At 41.7% G+C, this 25,414-nt stretch overlaps 1 protein-coding gene across 1 annotated transcript; it reads left to right on the top strand.

The window, feature by feature from the left end:
* The first annotated feature begins 14,940 nt into the window (after nucleotides 1–14,940).
* On the top strand, nucleotides 14,941–24,889 carry Rap1b (RAP1B, member of RAS oncogene family). The gene is made up of 7 exons (XM_051170856.1): nucleotides 14,941–15,024; nucleotides 17,064–17,132; nucleotides 18,370–18,426; nucleotides 19,381–19,521; nucleotides 21,324–21,467; nucleotides 22,309–22,425; nucleotides 24,129–24,889. The coding sequence occupies exons 1-6, from the start codon at nucleotides 14,968–14,970 to the stop codon at nucleotides 22,393–22,395; spliced, it is 555 nt and encodes a 184-aa protein (XP_051026813.1). The 5' UTR covers nucleotides 14,941–14,967; the 3' UTR covers nucleotides 22,396–22,425; nucleotides 24,129–24,889.
* The last annotated feature ends 525 nt before the right edge of the window (nucleotides 24,890–25,414 follow it).

The raw sequence follows: 25,414 nt of genomic DNA, 5'->3' as shown, positions 1-25,414 counted from the left end.
CTCTCTGTTGTCAGGGTTGTTAACCCCACTCCTTTACCCTACCCCACCCCACCCCCCCCCCAAGTAGCCATGGTTGCTGACAAGTGTCCACTGTACCAACTTTGTATTTGGTTTTCATCTTGCTTCTTTGGCATAAGAAAATTTGGTATGTCTACATTAAGCAGATGTTTTTCAAAGAGGCTTCCAGAATTGTCATATTTTACGTCTCAAAAAAACTTGCTGTTTCTTTTCAGTGTTTACTTAGGAACAATTGTATCCATCTCGTTAAACAGTGAAAAGTTTTAAAAGATTTTTAGAATATCCTAGACTAGGTCTATTAACTAGTTTTAACTAGTTTCAGATTGTGAAAGGTGGATGAGTAAATACTGGGCGCAATGTTCACCTTTTAGTTCTGGGGTCAAACCAAGGGTCTGAGGTAAGAGGATTCTAAGACTTCCTGGGTCTTTAGCTCTCATTTTAGCATGGAAGGAGAGAGAATGTCCCTGAATTGTAGCCAGCCCACTACTAACTCGCAAAGCAGGCTACCTGGGAAAGTTACTGATAGAAAAAGATCCTGACATATATACCTCTTGCAATCTATTTTCTCTCTCTCTCTCTCTTTTTTTTTTTTTTTAATTTGTTTTTTGTTTTTGTTTTGTTTTTTGTTTTCTGTGGGTTTGGTTTGGTTTGGTTTTTCGAGACAGGGTTTCTTTGTGTAGTCTTGGCTGTCCTGGACTCACTTTGTAGACCAGACTGGCCTCGAACTTGCAGTGATCCACCTGCCTCTGCCTTCCAACTGCTGGGATTAAAGGCATGCGCCACCACTTCCAGCTGCACTCTATTTTCAAAGGAAGAGGTTGGCCTGTTCTACAATACTTCTATAGAAAATGGTATCTTTTTTTTTTTTCCACATCACTAGCCTTGCCAAAGCAAGACCTGAGGGGAAATGGTTAAAAAGGGCCAGCAAGATGTTTCAGTAGGTTAAAGGCACCTTTCACCTAGCCTCAGTAAGATGCTTAGAACCCATGTGGTGAAAGGGAGAGCTGAGTCCTACAAACTGTCTCTGACTTTCCCATGCACACCATTGTGTACACACACACACACATGCACTTTAAAACTTAGCTGAAGGTGCTCAGCTGTTAGGATCCTCTTGCAAAGGATCTGGGTTCAGTTCATAGCAGCTGTATGTGGCTCCAGCTTTAGGGATCTGATGATTTGGCCTCTTACCTTGCCACTCACATGCACATACCTATGTACACACGGACACGTAATTAAAACTTTTAAAAAATGGGTTAAAAGCCCAGACTTACTCCATTCCTCTAAAGCCATTAGTAAAAGGCAGAGAGAGATTCCTGTGATCTGAAGAGGCCATTGAACAGCACTCTTTAAAGGTGTTAACCCTGGAGAGCCAGATGGGGGTTGATTGAGAAAAGGAGTGGATGTGCAGTGCCCACTTCGGGGATTAAGTGCTGAAGAACTTCTGCCTACATGAGCTGATCCCAGCCAGGGAAGAAAGTTAAAGAGACACTCTGATGCTTCTTGTATTAGGTAATTGATTGCTCAGTTGTTCTAATGGTTCTGAATTAAGGAACATACTGAAATCATATTTTATGTCCAGGACATCCAAATTTGTCATAGGCTGCCGCTGATACTGTTTATGCAGTCCTAGTTACTAAAATTTCTTCCATATTAGCTAGCTTTTATACATTGTGCTTTCTTTCTTTCTTTCTTCCAGTGAGCCCTGTCTCTTGAAACATAGGTTTTACTGGTTTGTTTTTGTTTGTTTTGGGGTTGGGTTCTGTATTGGTTTATGTTTTTGTATGGGTCATAGAGAGAGAGAGAGCCTGGTTTTGTGTGTGTGTGTGTGTGTGTGTGTGTGTGTGTGTCTGTGGTGTTGGCTTTGTTTTTGAGGTTTTGGAGCTTCCTTGTGTAGCAGAGGCTAGCACCAAACTGAGAATCCTTCGGCCTCAGCTTCCTGATGGGATTCCAGGTGTGTACACCATGGCAGGCCTTTTGCAAGCTTTTAGTAACAAAAAAGAATTGATAACATTTCTGAGGGGTGTGAAATGTCTCTGTTTGCTGGTGGGTTTTTGTTTTGAGATGGTGAGTTAGAGCCTTTCCTGACCTTGAGTCTGTGGCAGCCCTGCCTCGGTATCCTGAGTGCTGAGGTTACAGGCTGTGTCACCAGCGCCTATTTCTGTTGCTTAGAAGAAAGTGATTGATTTTTCCATCGAGGATCCTATGCAAAGAATAACTCGGCACTCTCTGCCACCTTAAAGTCTGGTATTGAAGCTTTGTCACTCACTGTGGAATTGACAATGCTTTTGTTCCCCAACAGAGCCTACTGTACAATAAACACCTGGTGTTCACATTAGACATCCATGGAGTATAAGGGTAAATCCGAGAATCAAATACTTACTGGTTTGGGGGTTTTTGTGTGTGTGTGTTTTGTGTGTTTTTTTTGTTTTGTTTTTGTTTGTTTTGCTTTTGTTTTTGTGTTTTGTTTTGCTTTGCTTTGCTTTGTTTTTTGAGACAAGGTTTCTCTGTGTAGCCCTGGCAGTCCTGGACTCGATTCGTAGACCAGGCTGGCCTAGAACTCACAGCAATCCACCTGCCTCTGCCTCCTGAGTGCTGGTATTAAAGGCGTGTGCCACCACGCCCAACTGGTTTTGATTTTTAAGACTATGTCTCGAAGAGTAGCCAAAGCCCGGGCTGATCTCCAACTTGTCATCCTCCTACCTCTGAGCCCCCTGAGCTGACATTACAAAAATGCTAGGTGTTTTAAATATAGTTAACCTTTGGTTTCTGTTTTAGACACTTTTGTTTGTTTTCATTGTTACAGTTTTGGAGGTTTAGATGATCTCATGTTTTGGCTTGAGATAAAGCTCTGTTTTATAGCTCAGCATGCTCTAGAACATACTGTGTAGCCCAGGCTGCCCATCAGCCTGAGGCACCTTTCCTGCCTTGTACAATCCTGAGGTCTTGATTAACTGTGGTTTAGTGATACTGTCTTTAGTTTCAGTTCTCTCTCTGGCAATGTCTTTGAACTTTGTTGACTCTTCTTTAGGAGCTTATCTTCCTATGGAAAAAGTTTGGCTTGAATGGCTGAGGCCTTTTGGGAGGGTCTCAATGGGGTTGTATTTTGATTTTTTGTTTTTGTTTTAATGTAGGAGTTCTCTGCCTGCATGTATACCTACATGTCAGAAGATCCCTTTATAGATGGCCGTGAGCCACCATGTGGTTGCTGAGAATTGAACTCATGACCTCTGGAAGAGCAGCAATTTTTGTGTTTTGTTTTTTTAAGATTTATTTATTTATTATTATGTATACAGTACCCTTCCTGCATATACACTTGCACACCAGAAAAGGCCATCAGATCACATTATAGATGGTTGTGAGCCACCATGTGGTTGCTGGGAATTGAACTCTGAACCTCTGGAAGAACAGCCAGTGCTCTTAGCCTCTGAGCCATCTCTCCAGCCCCAAGCAGTGTTCTTAACCACTGAGCCATCTCACCGGCCCCTCTCAAAGGTTTTTATGATGCACTTTTTATGTCAGTCATACCTGATTTTGTTTTACTGTGTATGTATGTGCCTGGTTGCATGTGTATGAACCATGTGCCTGCAGGTGTCTGAGGATGTCTGAAAGGGGCAGAGCCCTGGAGCTGGAATTACAAGAAATTGTGCGCTACAGGCGTGGGTGCTAACAGATGAGCCCTTTGCTAGACTCATACAACCTTTTAACTGCTAAGCCATCTTTCCAGCCCTCCATTTTTTAATTTTTAATTGAAAATTAAAGTTTAATTTAAATGTATATAAAGTATTGAATAGTTGTCTTTACTGAGGACCATCATAAGCAGCTACTTGTACTCCCTTTTGACAATACTATGTCTGACTGTGTGCAACTGTGCTTTTATGGTTTTTTTTTTTTTTTTTTTTTTTTTTTTTTTCCCTGAAATGGGGTTTCTCACTTTGTAACCTTGGTTGGCCCGGAGCTCACTATGTAGACTAGGCTGGCCTTAAACTCAGAGCACCCACCTCCCCAGATTCGTTGGAGTGTGCACTACCATGCCCAAACATCTGACTACTGTTACTCAGAGCTCCTTGGTTTTTGCAAGTTAGGGTTGAATTAAATAATTCTATACAAAAGGTTTTTTTAGCAAAGATAGGATTTTATCATGAACGGTAATAAATGCCCAGTTAGTAATACAAGTGTTTTTGAAGCCAGAATTGACAGCTCTTAGCTGTTACAATTAGAGAAGATGGTAAAAATGAAATGGAATTTGTGCACAGTATGAGAAGGCAGTAAGTTTTAGGTTAATAGAATAGTGAGCCATAGCAAGCAACAATGCAGAATACGCCCAAGAACGGACTTCGTACAGGAGGTGTTTGTGAAATGGACTGTAGGATCCAACAAGACCATCTAACTCTGACCTTTACACACCGACACCAGAACAAGATAAAGTGAGCAGAGTACTGCTCTATGCTAATAGATGTGTGTGAAGTGGATTGCGGAAGCAGAGCAGTCCTTTACCTGCAACCCTTGTTGGTAGTGAGGATGATAAAGCACTGTCCATAGGAAACATGAGTAGTCACACTAAATAGGATGAGTAAAGCGCAGAAATAGACTCACATCAGTGTTCAAGCAAAGTGTGAGCAATTTATAGCAGAGCAGGTTTTGCTGCTGAATCAGATATAAAGCTCAGTATTATTGAGGTTGTTTAGGAAAACAGTCTTCTAGAAGCCCACAGGCTGGCCAGAAGTCAGCATTGGCTATGCTCCTCAGGTCCTCTCCACCGTAAGTTTTCAGGGAGAGGGTTCACTGAAGCTCGAGCTTGCCCACTCTGTTAACCTGACTGGCCAGAGAGCCACAGGGATGCCCCTGTCTTCCCCCGCCTGCTCCATGCTGACATTACAGGCGCACACATGCTTTTTCACGAATGCTGGAGAGCAAACTCGGGTCCCTGTGCTCACCCCAGTTTGTTGGCTAACCGTTTCCCCAGTACTCCCAAGGAATATTTGAAGCTGTCATAGGATGGAAGGCACTGCTGGTGTCAGTGAGTCTCCAGGGTTCTGAATACAGAAGAACCTCCCGATGCCATAGTTATAAGAGTCCATTTAACTTTCTGGAAATAATTAAGGCTAACCTGTGTGTGTTGGTGCCTGTCAATTGCATTTTAAAGTTTAAAATTGAAAGCTAATATCTTAACAGTTGAGTCTTAGAAACTACCATATTATGTCCTTTGTTTCCCTTACAAGTCATGTCAAGGATTATAAAATGCATTTAGAATAAGAATATTGTAAGATAATAGACGAACATAATTTCTGTTTAAGAATCTACAGTGGAGGGCTGTCAGGACAGTCAGTCCCCAGGAGGGCCCGTGTGCTGGAAGGAGAGAACTTGTTCCCTAACGTTGTCCTCTGGCCTCCACATGCACCTTTGCTATATATGCGCTTCAGTGTGCACATACGTGTGCTCTCACACAAAGTAAATGTAGTAAAAGAGTTTTTCTTAAATCCCTAATGTAGGGCTGGAGAAATAACTTGGGAGTTAAGAGCACTTGATGCTCTTATAGAGGACTCAGTTCAACTCCCAGCACCCACATGGTCCCTCAGAACCGTTAAGCATCGGACACCCTTTTCCGATATCCTTGGGCACCAGGCATGCAGGTGGTACAGTACATTATAGAGGTAAACACTCGTGACCATAAAATAAGTAAATATAAAAAAGGTTTCGGTTTTTTGGTTTTTCAAGATAGGGTCTCTCTTTGTGTTAGCTTTGGCTGTCCTGGACTCATGCCTCTGCCTCCTGAGTGCTGGGATTAAAGGCATGTGCCACCGCACCCGGCTCAGGGATTTTTAAAATCCCTGATGAACCCACCTTGTATAGTGACAAGAAGTGAATAGCTGAGTTTGAGATTCAGCCTTGTTAGCAGGAAGTGTCTGCCTGCTTCTGTTGTCTCAGTGTGCTCTCTGATTATAACAGACTAACTAACATCCAGCCTTAAACTCAGTGTGTGCTAATGTTTAAAAATGGTGACATGCAGGCCTGGTGTGGTGGTGCTCGTCTTTAATCCCAGCACTTGGGAGGCAGAGGCAGGTGGATAGCTGTGCGTTTGAGGCCAGCCTGATCTACAAAGTGAGTCCTGGACAGCCACGGCTAACACAGAGAGACCCTGTCTCAAAAAACGAAACAAACAACAAACAAGAGGTGACATGCATCCATGTGATTTGGGAGTGAATAGATTTAAAAAGGTCATCTATGTTTACTGTATGTGTGTTTGCCTACCTGCATGTATGTGTATAGTGTATGTGCCTAGTGCCCTCAGAGGCCAGGAGGGGATCAGAGCCTCGGTCTGGAAAGGGAGTTAGTAAGCCGTCATGTTAGGTGCTGGGAAATGAACCCGGTCTACTCACGTTCAGCAAGAGCTCTTCCACTGAGCTAGTTCTCCATCCATCCTGCATTGTTAACCCAGTGATTATACAAGTGAGTAAGCAGGTTCTGCGTGTGACAGTTGAAGGTGTTCTGTAGCTGCATAACTAACCGCAGCGTCAGTGTGCTTTGGCTGTAAGATACTGTGTTACCAGTTAGCCATTAGCGTCCTGTTAGGAAAATAGCCCAAATGTGTATGTCTGGTATGAATGCTCACTGCCCACTATAGGAACTTAATATCCAAAGAGTGCTGTTGAGTAAAGTGGAAACCCCAGTTTTCTTAACAGTCCTTAGGTCAGTTTCTTAGTTTCTTCTATGTGGTATATTATTTCTGACACTCTTATTTTGGTTTTCATCATTATAAAATGGGTTTTTGTTGCAAACCAGGACTCAAGTGTTTTAAAAGTGGGCCATATATTAATCTTAATAAAAAATGAACAGTAATCTAGCTGTGTCCTTATATTGCCTACTACTAGCTACTACTGTTAGAACTTCTTTTGTTGGTTTTCTCAATATAACATACTCTCAGGTTGTCTAGTATGTTGCTTACTGAGTCAAGAACCCTGAGTGGTTTTCAGATCAGAGCTTTCCTGTCTTCCTGGAATTACATGCTGCTGTTTGTTTCCTCTTCCTGTGTGCTCTGGGAATAGTGGGCTGTGCTCTGAAGAGTTCTGACTCCAGGCTACACTTCCATTGACACCTTATTTCTGTGTGAACTCTAATCACTGTGTCTCATAACCTATGCCTCTCCCACTTTGGCACTACAGTTTGAACCCACACCCTAATGCTGGCTTAAAATCAAGCACTGAGCCATATCCCTAATCTGTTCTCTATGTTCCTCATCTTTTCCTACAAAGCTTGAGAGCAAGTGCGCTGTTTCCCTTTATAAGTAAGGAGTGTAAGACGAAGCAAGTGCTTATCAAGATTTACTTCATCTTATTCTGTAGCCATTTTTTTCCACATGACATTTGTTAGTGCACTTTCCAAGGAAATATAATACCTAGTAAGTAGTTGTTGATTGTAGGGGCACTGGGGCACTCTGGCTTGTAAAAGTCTAATGTAGTATTTTGGGTTCTTTGATTACTGCCCCACTTAGTGATTGGTTTGCATATGGCATGTTCTGGTGCCTTTATTACTAGAAGATGTTGCTATACACCTTTTAGTAGGAAACTATGAAGTCTGTCACGGGGTAACATTAATTATGACACAGCCTGAAAGTTGCACTTCTGTCTTTTCCCAGTGGTTTAACCATTGGCCACAGGCACATAGAGACTGTAAGTGAGAGCATAGGAGAATCTGCTCCTACTCATTCCTTAGATTGGGTTTTTGCATGTGTTTTTGTTTTATAAATCATAAAATGCCAAAGTTAATTTCTCTCTGTAATAGCAGATAAGTAAATTAGCTACTAAAACGTTTGCAGAGTGTATCAGCAGATAAGGCAAAGTTGGGGCTAGACAGAGCTCACTAGTTAAAAGCACTTGCTCATCTTGCAAAGGACCTGGGTTCGGCTCCCAGCACCCACATGGAATCTCACAACTGTCTGAACCCCTGTTCCAGGGGCAGCAGAAACCTGTGGGACATACATATCCTCATGCAAGCAAACACTCATACACATAAAACAAAATAATGAATCGTAACAAAGAAAAAGACTATGGACAACATAACTGTTCTTACACCTGGTGGCATTCCTAGATGCGGATTTGGTAGTTAAGTATACTGATTGCACCTATAGTCTCAGAACTCCAGTGTGAGTGAGGATCAGGATTTAAAGCCAGGCTAGGCATGAGGCCCAAAAGAAAGGAAGAGGAAAGGAAAAAGAGTCAGATATGCATGCTTGTCATCCCAGAACTTGAGAGGCTGAGGCAGGAGGGTAGAGAGCACAGACTGTTCCAGGGCAGGTTAGTTATGTGAGGCTTTGTCTCACACAAAACCTTTAATACCTTCCTGCGATCGTGGAAATTCAAGTGTATAACAGACTTGTGTATTTATTTCATCTTCCTTTTCATACATCAAATAAGGCAGTGGAGAAATGGAAGATATTGAGGTAGAATAATGGAGCAACAGGAAAAAAAAGTCAGTGATGTTTACCTCCTGATAGACTGTTCCCTTTACAATTGTATGTTTTCTGTTTTGTTTTCTGAGATACATAGTCTAGTTCATACTGGCCTTAAACCCAAGATCCTCCTGTCTATGCCTCCTGGGTATTGGAATTACCAGCATGCCACCACATCTGTCATAGCTAAAATAGTATATTTGTAAAATCCATGTGTGTGTGAGTGCAGGCATGAGCGTAGCGCACATGGCACGTGGAGGTTAGAGAACAATGTTATCAGTCCTCACCTTCCATCTTGTTTGAGACGAGGGCCTTTGTTGTTTGCCTGTGCCGGCCTAACTGGCCTGCCAGCCTTTGGAGACACTGTGTGCCTTCCATCTTGCACTGAGTTACAGGTTGTAGCTGCAGTGTCAGCCTCAGCATGAGTGCTGGGAATCAGACTCAGGTGTCACACCTAACTGGCATGTGCTTTACCCATGAGCCGCCTCCCCAGCACTGCCTTAGCACAGCTGGATAGATAGAATCTCTAAAAAGAACAGAATAATATTTACCAACTACTTACTGCATTGCTCATTCACTTAACATTTTGTGCAGTGCAAGTTATTTCATTTGAGTCTTAAAAACTCTGAGGAGATTCTGTTATTGCCATTTTTAGATAAGGAATGACACACAAAGAAAGGTCAAATAACATGCCAAAGGTCATGCCTAGTTCAGACAATCGAATCCTAACTGCTGCAGCATCTTTTTTGTTTATCATACAATTAACGAACCCCTTTCTTGTCATATTCTAATGTCTATGCCAGATAGTAAATTAATGTCCATGTTCTGGTTATCTAAGTTTTACTCTGCAGATTGCATGCCTTTGAGTGAGTGTGCTTGCCTGTAAAATTTACAGCTGAGTCTAATAAGAAAGGGGGGGTCGTGTTTTGTTGTGGTGATTGGTTGGTTGGTTGGTTCACTAACTTGTTTGTCTAGTCACTCATCTGAGAAATCTATTAAGAAGCTGGTCTTTTTTTATTTATCAGGCTGCTGCTAATTGCTGTACTCTAGTCAATGTGTTCTCTTAGGACCAAGTACTGAACAGGAAGGTGGCAGTTCCAATACAGCTGGACAGCATGACCTTAGGCTGCAGGTCAGGCTTTGTTACTAAGCATTTCGGTGAGAGATTTGGCAGGGTTGACTAGAATAAGCTTTATTTACTGGAACTGTTACTCCTAACCCTGGAAAACAGCAGGGAGACTCTTCCTGTATGGTCAGAATAGACAGAATGCTGCCAACAGCTTCATACAGGTTTCTTCTCTTTGATGTGTTTTGTGAGCTGGTCTCACACTGCAGCCCAGCCTCAAACTCAGCAGTCCTCCTGCCTCAGCCTCCCCAGGGCTGAGGTGCCATGTGTAAGCCACTACACCTGGCTAAGATTTTTATTTTTGACAGGAATTTGGCCCTCTTTTTTTTCCTTGAAAGACAATTTAAAAATCTGCTCAGTTCTGAATTCTGTTACTGTGCCCAACAGGGTGGGATTAGGACTCTGTGCTGACTGAGTTGGATTAGTCAAAGTTGTTTGGACGTGACGAGAACTTGGTAATCATCTGTAAACTGTTGAGATGCTACTACTTTGGGAGTTGGAGGCGGAAAAGAGATGTCAGGCATCTCACTTTCAGAGCTCTAGTGGGAGAAGTGGTGTCACTTGACTTGGGGAACTAGTAGTTAAGGGGTTTTACATAGCATTTGTAATTTAAGAGCATAGAATTCCAATTGAGGGAGGAGAGTTAAAACTAAACAACTTGAGGATAAGAAAACTGCTTGTTACCAACATGGGGGGGCGGGGGGGCTGGAGTTTGCCTATAGCTAGTGTAGACTCTTTGGCATAGCATTTACTGGAAAAATGTCAGGCCTTTAAAATGCCGTTTTAGGGAGCTAGAGAGAAACACATCCTGTTCTTGCAGAGGACCTGAATTTAGTTCCCAACAAGCTCACAACTTCCTAAACTAGAGGTAGAAGTTCCAGAGGAGCTGACATCCTCTGACCTTCTTATATGTAGACATGTACATGTTTACATAAATAAATAAACAATCATCAATAATAAATATTTTTAATTACTGCTTTGTGGTTTTTCAGATTCAATTCTTACCCTGGCCCATTTTGCATTTACCATTAAAATCTAAAGAGTAAATTTGAATCTAAGGGTGCCCATACCTGCAGAAGGCATAGTGTTGATTTTAACACTGTCCTGTTGTAGACTAATTCCTAGAGGACAAGTGAAAAACCTTTGTGTTTAGCATCAAGATTTGTGTGGTTCATCTTCATTTGGGATTCATGATTCTGTTAATAGTTGGTGTGAACTTAAGTGGGAGTTTATCTACTATAAAGGTAAATAACTGGTGGGTGTCTCAGAACCTAAATACTTCTCTTTGTGGAAATGCATTCTTAGGAATTTTTGGTGTAGTTGCATTTGGTTGGGTTGGGTTGGGTTTTTTGGTTGGTTGATTCTTTATTTTGAGACATGCTCACTGCGTAGCTGGACTGAAACTGCTATGTAGCCCAAGTGGTGGCCCAACTGAGATTGGTGTTCGGAAGCAGGATCTAGCTCTGTAACTCAGACAGACTTCAAATTCACTATGCTCCTGCCCCAGACTCTAGAGGAGAGCTAGAGGAGTACTGTAATACACGGGATTTGGGGGTGTGCAGTGTCGGGAGGCACATACCAGGCACTTGAAATTGGAAAAGGGCTTCACTGTTTGAAGCATCTTGGAGATTAGTAGGCCACCAAGCCACAAGGAAGAAAACAAAGAAGTAGATCTTTCTATCTTCCTCTGGTTGAGTACCCAATAATAGTGTTAGTAGGTTTCCTAGTGTATGCATGGGCAAAGAGAGAGAGAGAGAGAGCTTGCACGCCAGCCAGCCTGCCTGCCTGCGTGCTTTGAAAGGCCGAAAGAGGGTGTCAGATTCCCTGGAAATGGAATTACAGGCAGATGTAAGCTATCTGCCAAAGCAGCAGGTGTTCTCAACCACTGAGCCATCTTTCTAACTAACCTCTTTTTTTTTTAAGACATTTATTTTAATCTTATGTCTGTTGGTGTGTGATGTGTATGTCTGAGTGCAGATACCCACAGAGGCCGGCTCTTCTTCCTCCCCCCCACCCCCCCCCCGCCGCCACATTTTTTTTCTTGGTAACAGGGTGGGTTTATATAGTCATAGTTGTCCTGGAGCTCTCTGGCCTCAAACTCAAAGAGATTCTCCTGCCTCTCTCCTGAGTGCAGTGATAAGTGATGTGTACCACAACATTGAGCCTATGGACTCTTAAAAAGATAATGAACAGATTATTGATAGACACAATAATATGGAAAACTTAATTTATCCCAAGAAACATTGATGAATCATTGAAGTGTTGTGGCTCATGCCTATCACTCAACTGTGGCAGTAGAATCATGAGTTCACGGCTAGCCTGGCCTACATAGCAAGGTCATTTTGTTTGCAGTTTTGAATTGTGACCAATGTACCCTTAAGGAAGATTTCTTAATAGGTTTCAGTTTTTAGATTGTGTTGGGTTTACATCCCCTATGTTGGTGCTTTTAAGTGCTTTCTTATCTGAGGGGTGGTTAAGTTGGTATGGCTATTGGAGGTCTAAAACATGTCTCGATAGATTCCCTAAAGTCTGCAGCCCATTTCTGAGGCAGGGAACTATAGCTTTGGTGGTGAACTCATGACAAATGAAAATATTACTACAGTCAAGAAGTGCCTTGTAATACATAAATGCTTTAAATCTTAATGGGTTAATGGGTTACATGGATCTTGTCATATAGCAAAACATAGCTAATACTTAAGTAGATGTTTCTCTGGATATAATATATTCCTATAAATTGAAATGTTTTGAACGCTTAAATGTAAATAATAAAGTTCCTTTAGCCAGGTTTGGTAACGCACACCTCTAATCCTGCCCAGCACTGAGGAAGCTGAGAGTCACCATGAGTTCGTGACCATCCTGGCCTGGAATGAGACCCTACCACTAAAAGGCAAACAGGAAAAATGTTTCCTAATAGATTGTGAGGTTCACCAACAAAGCAGATGTTAGAAGACAAACTGACTACATCATCAGGGTCTTGTAGGTGACCGAGGTGAAGTTTGAGCCTAGCCCCTGACATTTGCCTGAGGTGATGGTTGGTTTTACTCAGCTTCACTCTGCTGTGGGCCAGCTTGAATGACTAATACTGCTGTATGGGGCCTCTGGCTCCCTCCATTCTCTGGTAGCAAGACGATCCAGGCCAAAACAACAAGTAGATGAATCAACAGAAGTTCAAGTCAGTAGCTAAAGAATCAAGCTAAGGGCGGTGTTTACCAAAGGGTACAACTCACAGTGAACATCAAAAAGCCAGTTGCCTTCTGCGGAGGCCTACCAGGTTACAAATCCTAAGGTAGCAATTCACAGGTGAGCACGGAGTCAGATGGAAGCCTCCAGCAGCACTGCTGCAGACTGACAGAAGATGACATGACCTGAGGGGCTTTTGAAATGATGCCATATAAAGGTCTTCTGCATGAGACGGCAGGAAATATAAACATGCACTTATTGGTTACTTAAGCAAAAAGCTGACCATATTAGAAAACTGCCTCCCCTGGGCAGAGCAAACTGCTGATTTTATGATTTAAGGGGAATTATGAAACTTAGAGTTTGGCAGACTTCCAGAGGCAGGCGCTAGAGTGTACTGAAGAACCTGTGACTAAGTAAAGCAGTTGTTGATGTATTGCCTTTCAGATGTTTGCCACAAAGTGTCCCCTCCCCTCTGCAGGCTTAGTTACAGTTAGCATTCACCTGTCTCTGTGATACATACTTGCCTCTGCTGCTGTGGCCTGGAAGAAACCAGGACAGTAACAAATGAAGCTGTGATCATAGCTTTTTGCTTTTTTTGTTTGTTTGTGTGTTTTCTGAGTGCTGAGGTGGTCGGGGTGCACTGTCATAGCTGGCTGCTGTGCTTTCAGTCCTCATTTTTCCCACTCACTACTAGAACACTGTCTGGGTGAGAACATGGGTTTTTCTCTATTTTGTTCACCGGGTATATCCCTGTTCTCAAATACTTACAGTTTATAGTTTGTGGTTCTGGGTGGCTTGGGATGTTTGCTTCCTATTCTTTTTTTTTTTTTTTTTTTTTTTTTAATGTACATTGGTGTTTTAACTGTATGTATGTCTGTGTGAGGGTGTCAGATCCCCTAGAATAGGTGTTACAGTTATGAGCTGTCATGCGGGTGCTGGAATTGAACCGGAGTCCTTTGGTAAAGCAGCTAGTGCTCTTAACCCCTGAGCCATCTCTCCAGACCCCTTGCTTCCTATTCTTAAGATGGTCTGAGAAAAGATGGGTAGATATGTCATGTTATCTTATAAATGGTAGATAGTGGATATTTCTCTGTGCACCCCCCTTTTTTCCTTCATTTTTCTTTGGATATTATAATTGAAATTGGTGCTAATTAGTGTTTCCAGGTTTGGGGGTCCTAATCAATGAATTGAAGAAGTAAACACAGTTGGCGAAGTAGCAAGGGATTGCTTCAAAACCAAAGCAATAGACGAGGTCAGATGCGCTACAAAGATATGAGTGGGCTCTGAGTTAGGAGCTCTCGGGGCTCCAGGCAGTTGTCTCTGGCCTTGCTCTATGCAGTTTGGCAGAGGAGGAGTTTGGTTGCAAAGGGGAATGCTGTGAGTGGTGCCTGTTTTGCTTGACAGGTTTTGCTCACTGCCCATGTTCTTCCCCATGATATAGCTGATTTTAGTCATATTCAGTGCCTGGTTATGGGTAGACATAGGAATTCTCTAAAAATTCACTGAGCACAGTTTGCCTTCCCATGCATTCAGGCCAAATCTGCTCTCATTCCCATTCCTAATATATCCTAATAGAATAAAAACTGTCCACAAGTTTCTTGAGTTGCTAGAGGGGATTTAGAAATTACTCCATTGTTTGTGGTGGAGTAGTTGGATGCCAGTGGGAGTTTGGGATGTTTGGGATTATTAGAAGAGGGTTTTGTATACCTGCTGCCTGCTGGTGAGGGTCAAAAAGGGTGTGTGCATTGCCCAAACACAGTGCTGTAACAAGTTGATATGCTATTAAGATGGAGCTAAAAATATTGTCTGTGATTCTTTGTGTTTTACGTGTGTGTGTGTGTGTGTGTGTGTGTGTGTGTGTGACACCTGCATGGATGAGTACACGTACCATGTGTGATACGTGTGAACGTCAGAGGACAGCTTTGCGGAGTTGGCTGTTACCTTCCCTTTTCATGGATTCTGAGACAGATTCAGGTTGCCAGGTGTGCACAGCAGGTACCATACCGAGCCATCACACTTCCTCATAACTTCAGTTCTGTTGTAAACTTGTACAGTGCTCCCGTGGTTGTCTAGGCTAGTAATCACTTTATGTAAGCTGCTGGTTGGGCTGTCTTATAAAAAGCCTGTGAATACCAAGACTAAGGCTTTTTTTTTTTCCTCTCCTTTAACAAGGTACTAACTGTAACAAGCTTGCATCATGCGTGAATATAAGCTGGTCGTTCTTGGCTCAGGAGGTGTTGGGAAGTCAGCTCTGGTAAGTCACTCTTGCTCAATATAAGCTTTTTACTCCCAAGGTTTTGTTTGGTTTTGTTTTGTTTTTTTCTCTTATTGAGGTAGTTTTTATTTTGTTCTCATATTTAGTAGCCAGGGGAAATCTTGACTTTGAATGCTGAGGTTGCATCTTTACACAGCCACGCCCTTTTCATGTAGTGATGGCTTCATCCAGGGGGCAGAGCACTCCAGCTGCTGAACTACAGCTCTTACGGTTTTGTTTCCTGAGACAGTTGTTGCAGGGTAGGCTAGGCTGGCCCTGACCTGTGACAGTGCTCACTGTGCTGGCTCTCTTAAATAAGCCTTTGACTTTCTATCTTGATCTGATTAAAATGGAATCCTGTAAGTTTACAAGCAATATGAGATTGTTCTTGTTATTGTACTTGGGGTTTTTTTGTTTGGTGGGTTGGTTGGTGTTTTGGTTTTTCAAGACAGGGTTTCTCTGTGTAACAGCTCTAGCTGTCCTGCAACTCTCTCTGTAGACCAGGCTGGCCTGGAACTCACAGAGATCCTCCTGCCTCTGCCTCTCTCTTGTTATTTTAAACAGTTGTTAGTTGTATCCGGATGGGTAGTGTTTAATGTGTGTAAGAGTGGAGCTTAGGCCTTCCAGAGAGTAACAGCCTATATATTTCAATTAAGGGGTTTTTTAATTTATAAATAGGAGTGTGTTATATATTTTCAATTAGTCTTTTTTCAAATCTTTTTTTTTTTAATATTTTATTTAGTTTTTTAATCTATGTGCATTGGTGTGGAAGTGTCAGGTCTTGGAGTTACAGACAGTTGTGAGCTGCCATGTGGGGTGCTGGGAATTGAACCCGGGTCCTTTGGAAGAGCAGGCAGTGCTCTTAACCACTGAGCCATCTCTCTAGCCCCCCATCAAATCTTTGTCTATTATTATTTTAATGGGCATATTTTCACTACCAAGGATTTAGTTTTAGAAGTGAGAAAAAATTGATATGATGAGGTTTAGTGAATGGAGAAGACAGAATCTTCTTAAACAGTTCAGAATTTAGCAAAGAATCAAAAAAAACACAGATCAAGATGAGAATGGTGACATAGGCCTGCGCTCCCAGCACTTGAGGCTGAAGTAAGACCCAGAGTTAAAGGCCACCCTGGGCTACTTCTGACTGGGTTTCAAAACAAACACAGATTGACTTTGTCTTCACCCCTAATAAGATAAACCATCTTACTTGGCCATCTAAAATGGTCACCACTGTGTGGTGTCACATGCCTTTAGTTCCAGCCAATTCAAAGGCAGAGGCAGGTGGAACTTCATTAGTTCAAGGCCAGCCTGGGCTACAAAGCAGGTTACAGAACAGCCAGGACTACATAGAGAAACCCTGTCTCAAAAAACAAAAACAACCAGCCTGGTCTACAAAGTGAGTCCAGGATAGCCAAGGCTACACAGAGAAACCCTGTCTTGAAAAAACCAAAAAAAAAAAAAAGGCAAAAGACTACCTAGCACAGAACTTAACCACACGTAGATGAAACTGAAAAGTGTGTGTATATATACAATAGGACGCTTGCTTTTCCTTTGTATGTACAGTATGGAGAGGTGTGCTGAATATTGATGGATTAAACTTACAATACCGACACTGTATAAATGCCGAGTGAGTGGCTGTTGTACTGTATGCTGGAGTAACAATTGCTGTGCTGTGTGGTTAACAGCGACAGAGTCTGGATAAGCTCAGTGTATACATTTGCATTGTCCTTATTCCTAAATACTTCTGGTCCATAGCTGCTTAAATCTGAGTTAGGGGACCCACAGATGCAAATAGTTAACTGCAGTTTAAAACTGCACACTTAGCAGAGCATGGTAGTGCAGCCTGTAATCCAACACTTGGGTGGGAGAGGCCAGAGAGTCACTGTGAGTTTAAGGCCAGCCTGGTCTATGTACTGAGTTCCAGACTGTCCAGTGGTATGTCCTGAGACCTTGTCTCAAACAAATAAAAATAAATAAAATCTACAGTCTCAGATTTGGCCTTATTCTTTAGAAATGTAAATTATGTTAATTTTTTCCAGACTGTACAGTTTGTTCAAGGAATTTTTGTTGAAAAATATGATCCTACAATAGAAGATTCTTATAGAAAGGTACGTTATTTGTTAAAAGCCTGGTTTTAATACAAGTGTAAAGACTGTTTCTAGTTTGCAGTTGTTGAATGTTTTATGTAAAGTAAGGTCTGGCTAGTTGGAAAGGTCATGCACATTTCTAGGGTTGGTTGTCTACTGCTTTCAGAGATTCATAGGCGCCTGTACACACTTTGGCCCAGAACTGTAGCTCCACTGTCACTCCAAGTGGCAGCCGCACCTTCACTGGGAAGACCGTGGCCCAGCGCCTGCCTCCATTCTAGACACAGTCCACAGCAAGGTCCACTCTGGCTGCTTAACACCCTGAGAGGCCACAGGTGAAAAATAGGAAGCAGTGTGCAGCCAGTGTTAAGAGTTCGAGGCTTGTGCCTCTACCTTTCTCTCTCCAAATGGGAAGATCTGTGTTTCCACTTTTCCATCTGCCTACCACAAAACTCATCCCTACAGCCCAGTTGTGAAGTGGAAGTACTCTTTTCCTTCTGCGTTTAAGTAAATTTCACTCCTAGAAAATATTGAAAGGAGTAACGGGGATATGCACTTAATTTCATAATTAAGACGCTGTTTCCTTGCCATCAGAAGTTGTGTTCCAGTGTGATGAGAAAATAGTGTCTAGGGAAGTCAAGGAGTACCCAAAATATTATAGGAAGGCTGGCAGGCAAAATCATGCCAACACTGTTAGAAGCATTGCTTTTCTACTTTTCTATTTTGAAGGCATTTCTGTTTCAAAAGTGAGCATTGAGTGAGCACATTGTGCCTGAATCTTAGTGACTTGTCGGGACATAGAGTTTGCACCTGACTAGAGTGTGGGGGCTCTGAAGGCTGATGGCTGCATTACTTACTCCTCTGTGGCTGTGAAAGAACAGCATGACCCAGGCAGCTTACAGAAGGGAAAGTTTAATTGGGCTCACAGTTCCAGAGTCAGTCATGGCAGCAGAAACAGCAGGAACAGAGAGCAGGCATGTGTCCTTGAAACTTCAAGGGCCTCAGTATTGTGCCTCCACCACTCCTACACCTGCCCAAAACTGCAACACAAAGTGGGACCGATGAGCTCATACACTGTAACCCGTGGGGCCATTCTTATTAAAACCAACACATCGACTTAACTGGTTTTTAAGTATTGCTTGGTGTTACCCTATAAGGTTGCCATAACTTGTCTTTGTTCTGCTTTTAACTGTTGTGGATATTTTAAAGTAGTTTTATATGTATATAAAAATAAAGATTATTTTAATTTTTTCTTCAGCAAGTTGAAGTAGATGCGCAGCAGTGTATGCTTGAAATCTTGGATACTGCAGGAACGGTATGTACAGTACAATTATCAAAGGATATGCAGTGTATAGTATCAGATTTTAAGTGTTTCACTTCCTAAATACAGTATATCAGTTATGAAGAAATGTTTTAAGTAACTATTAACTCTAGTACTGTAATGAAATGCCTAGGCCAAATAACTGTAGAGATAAAGGTTTGTTTGGTTTGTTCAGGGGGTACAAAGTCAAGGAACTGAATCTGGTGATGGCTTTGTTCCTGAAAGAACCCCAAGGCAGTGCTCAACAAGTAGCAAGACACTGAGACACGAATGCCTGTGTCTTTTCCCCCTCCAGTAAGAAGCTGGTTGCACCTAACAACTTTAATCCCTAATTGCTTTCCAAAGGCCTCACCTCTTATGTTCATGGAATTAAGTTTCTGCCTCTGGATACCTCAGAATGAGGCTTAAGTTTTGGCACATAAAGCCTTTGGGACTACTCAGTCATCAAGTCTACAATAGCCAATTGGGTTTGTAGGCATCCAGATGTAAGGGAAGGGTTCTGGGTGTGCAGTTGACACCAGCCAGTGCTTGAACAAAGATGCCAAACACGGTTCTTCCTCACAGACACTTACACTCTAGTGAAGAAGTGTACAAAAATGGTAAGATGCAAGTTTGCATGCAGACAGCCCCACACAAGGATGGCTTTATGACCTGTCCTATCTCTGGGATAGAGCTAGGGTGCTCAACACTCTATGACAGATTAAAAGTTGTTTTTGAGACACGGTATTTCTATTCCAGTTGAACATTTGTTGTACGTACATCTGTGATGTAATTTTTAAAATAACTTCCTTTTAATGCAGTGTTTCAAACAGTATCTTGCTGTAATCTCTAGTTTTAAGAAGTATTATATAATACTACAATATTCTTCATTAAGCTGCTAAGTATAGGTTTTGAAATTGTGTAATGTGGTATCAGCACACATCCTTGTCTTTTCCTCTTCTCACTTAGGAACAATTTACAGCAATGAGAGACTTGTACATGAAGAATGGACAGGGCTTTGCTTTGGTTTACTCCATCACAGCACAGTCCACATTTAATGATTTACAAGATCTGAGAGAACAGATTCTTCGGGTTAAAGACACTGATGATGTAAGTGGACTTCGTAATAAACACCTACGTTTATTCCAACCCCTTAATTAATATTCAGTTTTAATTTTTAAATATTCACTCAACTTCATTAGTTTTTCCTGACAGCGTTTCTCTGTGCAGCTCTGGCTGTCCTGGAACTTGCTTTATAGACCAGGCTGGCCTCGAACTCAGAAATCCTCCTGCCTCTGCCTCCCTAGTGTTGGGATTAAAGGTGTCTGCTACCACTGCTCCAGCTTGCCTTTTTCTTTTTTTCTTAGGCGTTATGAAAAGTGAGAGATTCCCTTTAAGATTTACTTATTATGTATACAGTGCTTTGCTTCATATGCTCTTGCACGACAGAAGAGGGCACCAGATCTCATTACAGGTGGTTATGAGCCATCACGTGTTGCTGGGAACTGAACTCAGGACCTTTAGAAGAGCAGCCAGTACTCTTAACCTCTGAGCCATCTCTCTAGCCCTGCCTTTTCTATTTTCAGACCATGCATTTTTATGGGATGTGGGAGAGAAATGTTAATAGAGCAAGCACTACACTTCAATAACCATTGGAGTGCTGGCCAAGTGGGTGTGCTCTTAATCCTAGCACTTGAGAGGCAGAGGCAAGACATAGAGATCTCTTTGAGGTCAAAGCCAGGGCCATCTAAGGAGCAAGTCCCAGGCCAGCCAGAGCTGAATAATGAGACAAGAGTCTCAAAAAAGAAAGGAAGGAAGCAGTCATTTAGTTTAACTGAAGCTTATATTGAGAGAGCTGAAGGCTAGATGCCATCATTGTCGACACTTCTGGAACTAAGAGTCGAGGAGGAGCTGTTTTCCAATCAATCGCATTAAGAAGTATTTATAAAAATTTTAAATATCTTTTAAACGCTTAAATTCTTGTTTTCCGTATTTGAATTTTTTTTCTTCAAAAACTGCTTTAGAAAACTGATTCCCCCCCCCCCTTTCCCACCCCTCTCTGAGTGTAGTGGCGCATGCCTTTAATCCCAGAACTCAGAGATGCAGAGTCAGTCAGATCTCTGTGAGTTGGAGTCCAGTCTGGTCTACAAAGTGAGTCCAAGAGAGCCAGGGCTGCAAGAGAAACCCTGTCTCCAAAAAAAAAAAAAAAAAACAAAAAAAAAAAAAACAAACAAAACAAAACAAAAAAGAAGGAAAGAAAGAAAACTGATTTTCAAATGGCTGTTAGTGGTTTGGTAAAATAAGCATTACTTTTTACTGCTCTTCTCCTTCCCCCCACCCCCCACCCCGCCAAGACAGGGTCTCTCTGTGTAGCCTTGGCTGTCCTGGACTCACTTTGTAGACCAGGTTGCCCTCGAACTCACAGCAATCTGCCTGCCTCTGCCTCCCGAATGCTGGGATTAAAGGCGCACACCACCACACCTGGCTGCTATACTGTTCTTTCAAAATCACAAACATTGGATATATCAAACATGAGATGCCATTAATAAATATATTGACTTTATTAGTTGGATGTATTTCATCCTAACATATGGAAAGTGAGAAGTTACAGGCAAGGCCGTGAAAAATTGAAGTTTCTGCTTTAGGGGCCTTCTTAATTTCTCTTTTTTGTATTGTGCAATTCATTAAATGTCAGAAACAAAAAAAAAAGTGAAGCTTGCCCACACCCTTGACCATTTTGAAATGTTGAAATATGCTGACTTTTCACGGCAACACCCTTTGTACTTCCTTTTAAAAAGGTTGTTTTGATTTCTGTGATTAGGTCCATTATGGTATAGTTTGCCCATGTGTAAGCAGTTTATAGTTGCTTTTCATTGTATCTACTTGTTTTACTCTCATGAATGTCTTTGCAGGTTCCAATGATTCTGGTTGGTAATAAGTGTGACTTGGAAGACGAGAGAGTTGTAGGAAAGGAACAAGGTCAGAACCTAGCGAGACAGTGGAACAACTGTGCATTCTTAGAGTCCTCTGCAAAATCAAAAATAAATGTTAATGAGGTACGTTCATATATACTTAGAATATATACTAAGTAGAGCATTTTAAATTAATGGAGAGGGCTCAGCACTGAAGAGCTTACTATTACGAGAACCCTAACTTTAGTTCCCAGCACCCACGTGGTGACTCATGCTGTCTGGACCTCTTGTTCCAGGGAATGCAGTGCCCTCTTCTGACATCTGTGGGCTCCTGAGTGTACATCATGCATAAAACTCAAACACACATTTAAAATTATAAATTTTTAAAGAATAATTAATGGACTAGAACTCTGTTAATATGTGCTTTTATAGGTTTAAAAAAAATCTTGTCTAGTATATGCATGTAAAAATAAGTACTACTGTTTCTGTTGAAATGCTTACACAGTGAAATGACAGAGGGAAAGCCAGCAGAGGGCCAGAGTGGAAACCACTAATTTCACTGAGTATTTGAGGGAGTTTATATAAAAGTCTAAAACTCAAAAAGACACACACATGGTTCTGGAAGGGGTGAAGCTGTGTGGAGCAAAAGCATACAGAAAGAAAGCTCTGTGACAGTAAAGAGCCTTTTCTTTTTCTGTAGGAGATCGAACCCAATTAAGTAGAATTCTGCCTCTATTTCAACTAACTAAGTACTTATTTAAAGAGAGTTTTAATTTTCTGGAAAAGACTGTGGTACTTGTAAGAACACTGACTTCACACTCGTTCTGCAAAAGAATGTTTGTGTTCTGGGGATTCCTTTATGGCTTTGGGAATTTCCAGAAGCTTTTGTGTTGTTTTTGCTTCATTTGGGGGGGTGGGGATTGAGTTTTGTTTTTCCTCAATAATAGTGATGATTATGATTATGATGATGATAATGTGTTTGCAGATCTTTTATGACCTAGTGCGGCAAATTAACAGGAAAACTCCAGTGCCTGGGAAGGCCCGCAAAAAGTCATCGTGTCAACTGCTTTAATGTACTGAATGCATTGTAGCTCTGAGCCAGGTGTGTTCTATTTATCTTCCTGCTAACTTCATTCTGAGTACCATCGCCAAAGCAAGTAATGATGTAATCCTTAAAAACAGATACGATGCCTTAGTGTGATAATCCTAGTAACTGCCCATCAGAAGTCAGGTACTTCACATAGTGAGTGTTGTAAGTGTTTGTTCAGTGTGTGCTTCTATCGTGGGGGGACCCTGAAGCTGCTGAACAGACTCAGTTTTCTTATCCCCTCTTAGTTATATTTAGATAATTGAGACAATTGAAGAGAGAAACAAACAGTTTTAAAATGTGCATGGTGTAGGGACTTAGGCTTGTAATCCCGGTTCTCAGTCAGGAGGAGGGAGGACACTTAAAAGAAGCCTTTGAGGCAAGAACTCTTAGTGTCCCCCCATTAGAAATAGGAGACTCAGGCAAAGAGCAGGTGCCCTGTCTATATGTAATGCTAGGACTCTGAGCAGTTCCAATCCAGAATCTCAGTGGGTTGCCGAGCCTCTGAGTCCGTGCTTACCGCAGTGCTGTACAGTTATTAAGACCTTAGGCAAAGTCTGTCAGAATCTGGCGTGTTGAGGTGTGTGAGGTACAAGGAGAGCAAGAACAAGTCAGCAGTGCTGGAGGAGCGGTCCTCAGCAGAGAGACGACCCACACAGCACAGAAGGACTACCAATTCCATAGACTGTGAAAACAGGCACTGAAGCTGGGTGGCACAGTGGCACACACTTTTCATCCCAGCACTCAGAGAGGCAGAGGCAGATAGATCTCTGAGTTTGAGGCCACCTTGGTCTACAGAGTGAATTCCAGGATGGCCAGGCTATACGGAGAAACCCTGTCTCAAAAAGAAAAAAAGTCGTTTTGTTAATACTGATATTTATTTGTCTCTTAACCCTAATTGTAGTAAGATTGACAGCCATAATTTTTATTTTTTTATTTAAATTTTTGGCTTTTCAAGACAGGGTTTCTCTATATATCCCTGGACTCCCTTTGTAGACCAGGTTGGCCTCAAACTCAGAGATTCATCTGCCTCTGCCTCCCTAGTGCTGGTATTAAAGGCATGCACGCCCATGCTCAGCATCAACCATAAATTTTAATGTAAATTTCCTTTCCTTTTTGTATATAAATACTTTGCCTGCATGTATGCATGAGTATCACATGTGTGACTGGTGTCCAAAGAGGCCAGAAGAGGGTGTGGAACCCCTGGAGTTGGACTGACAGGCAGCTATAAGCAGCCATGTGGGTGCTGGGAATGGAACCAGGGTTCTCTGGAAAAACAGCCAGAGCTCTTTACCGTGAAGCTGTCTCTCTAGCTTCCAATGTCTTTTGCTCTTTAATATTTGGAAATATACAGAAATTACACAGAGCCTTTAGTTAGGTTGGTTTTACTGTATAGCCCTGACTGTCCTGGAACTCACTCTGTAGACCAGGTTGGCCTCAAACTCACATCCGCCTGCCTCTGCCTCCTGAGCGCTGGGATTAAAGGTATGCTCCACTGGCCTGGCTTGTGCAGAGGTCGTTTTCCTTCTTTTGCCCTAGAGTTTTCATCGTTCTGGCTTCCAGGAGGGCAGTGATACAGGCTACCATCTTTTTTGGAATAAAGATAAAAATAGCTGTCATTAATGCAATGACTAGGAAAAGAACCTTTATCTTACTGATGCCTTTAATTCTTTATTATACTGTTTCAGTTAATGTATTTATTTTTCCCCCTTCTACAGGTCTGAAGAACTGTTGCCCAATTCAACAGTGCCAGCATTCCAACTTTGTTAAACCTACCAACATCTTAAATGGACTTTCCTGTGGTGGTACCTTTAAGAGGCGGATGAAAGCTACTATATCAGTTTGCACATTCTAATCACTTTCCAGTATCACGAGAGATTTTTACTTATATAATAGTTCTAGAGTATGCAGCTGGTAAAGCCAGAGGCTACGTCCAGTATTACTGCTAAGAGACATTCTTCATCCACCAACGTTGTACATGTATGAGAATGGTGTGCTGTGTACTTTAACACACCCCGTACTTTGTATTGCAGAGTACAATAATGTAAATCCTAAAAGCACCACTATTTTAGCAAAATAAAAGAAAGTCCAAAGAGCTCCTATATAGACTACTCCAGATAACTTTGCTTCTTTGATACTTGTAGCTTATTGTAATTTTTTTTAAATTCAAGGTCATTATCATTGTATTATACAAAATAAGCGCTTTGATTAACACAGCTATATAGTTTTTTTTTAATTTTTCAAAAACCTGTGGAGACAGTGATCTTGTCTTTAAAATATGATAGTCCTTTCAGTATAATGTCTTAGATTAAAGACGTTGCCTTTAATATCTGTTGGGAAGGAAATGTCCAGACTTTTCAAATCTCCTTATTATATGTTTCCTTTTTGTTTACATAGGGAACAGTGTTTATAGTTGTGTACAGTGGGGGTCTACAACAAGAAGTGTATATTTTCAAACAGTTTTTTAATGATTTAACAATTTTTGTAAATCATTTTCAGGCTTCTGCAGCTGTAGATTCTCACTGTGACTCCCTTGCTTGCTCATGCATACGTGTGTCTGCAATACCAAATACACAGGTTTAGTATCTCTGCCTGTTAGTGATTCTTTCACATGTGTAACGTTTTGACTGAGATGTTAAATGGTGGACGAGTACTGTGGATGTGAATGTGGGAAGTAATTTTAATCATGTGTAATTGGTCACAAGGCCGAATTTGCAGTAACTATTGCTGTTTTATTTAACAATGCCTTGTTTTGTGTGCATTAACGTTTGGGTGTAAAGATTGTGTGTCCATCCAACAGGGAGCCACAGTATTTAAGTTGACCAACCTAATGCTACAACGACTTTGAGGAGGCCAAATGTAAACTAAAGCCTTAATTAAAGTGGTGCAATTTTGTATAACTTAGCATCCGTAGTTCAATAAATTTGGATTGCCGTGCAAGGGCTTGCATTATAATTACTTGCCACTTGAATGTGTTTTGTGTAATGTTTTAACAGTGCTAGTA

This window comes from Acomys russatus, chromosome 28 (assembly GCF_903995435.1).
Source record: "Acomys russatus chromosome 28, mAcoRus1.1, whole genome shotgun sequence".
Taxonomy (NCBI): Eukaryota; Metazoa; Chordata; class Mammalia; order Rodentia; family Muridae; genus Acomys; species Acomys russatus.
The sequence above is the reverse complement of the archived record's forward strand: the minus strand, read 5'-3'. Positions and strand labels throughout refer to the sequence as shown.

What these genes read in the sequence shown, in the direction of transcription:
- Rap1b (XM_051170856.1), top strand. Translation starts at nt 14,968, where the DNA reads ATGCGTGAATATAAGCTGGTCGTTCTTGGCTCAGGAGGTGTTGGGAAG. An exon ending in TAGAAGATTCTTATAGAAAG is followed by an intron (nt 17,133 to 18,369) that starts GTACGTTATTTG and finishes TTTTTTCTTCAG; the next exon opens with CAAGTTGAAGTAGATGCGCA. An exon ending in CAAAAATAAATGTTAATGAG is followed by an intron (nt 21,468 to 22,308) that starts GTACGTTCATAT and finishes ATGTGTTTGCAG; the next exon opens with ATCTTTTATGACCTAGTGCG.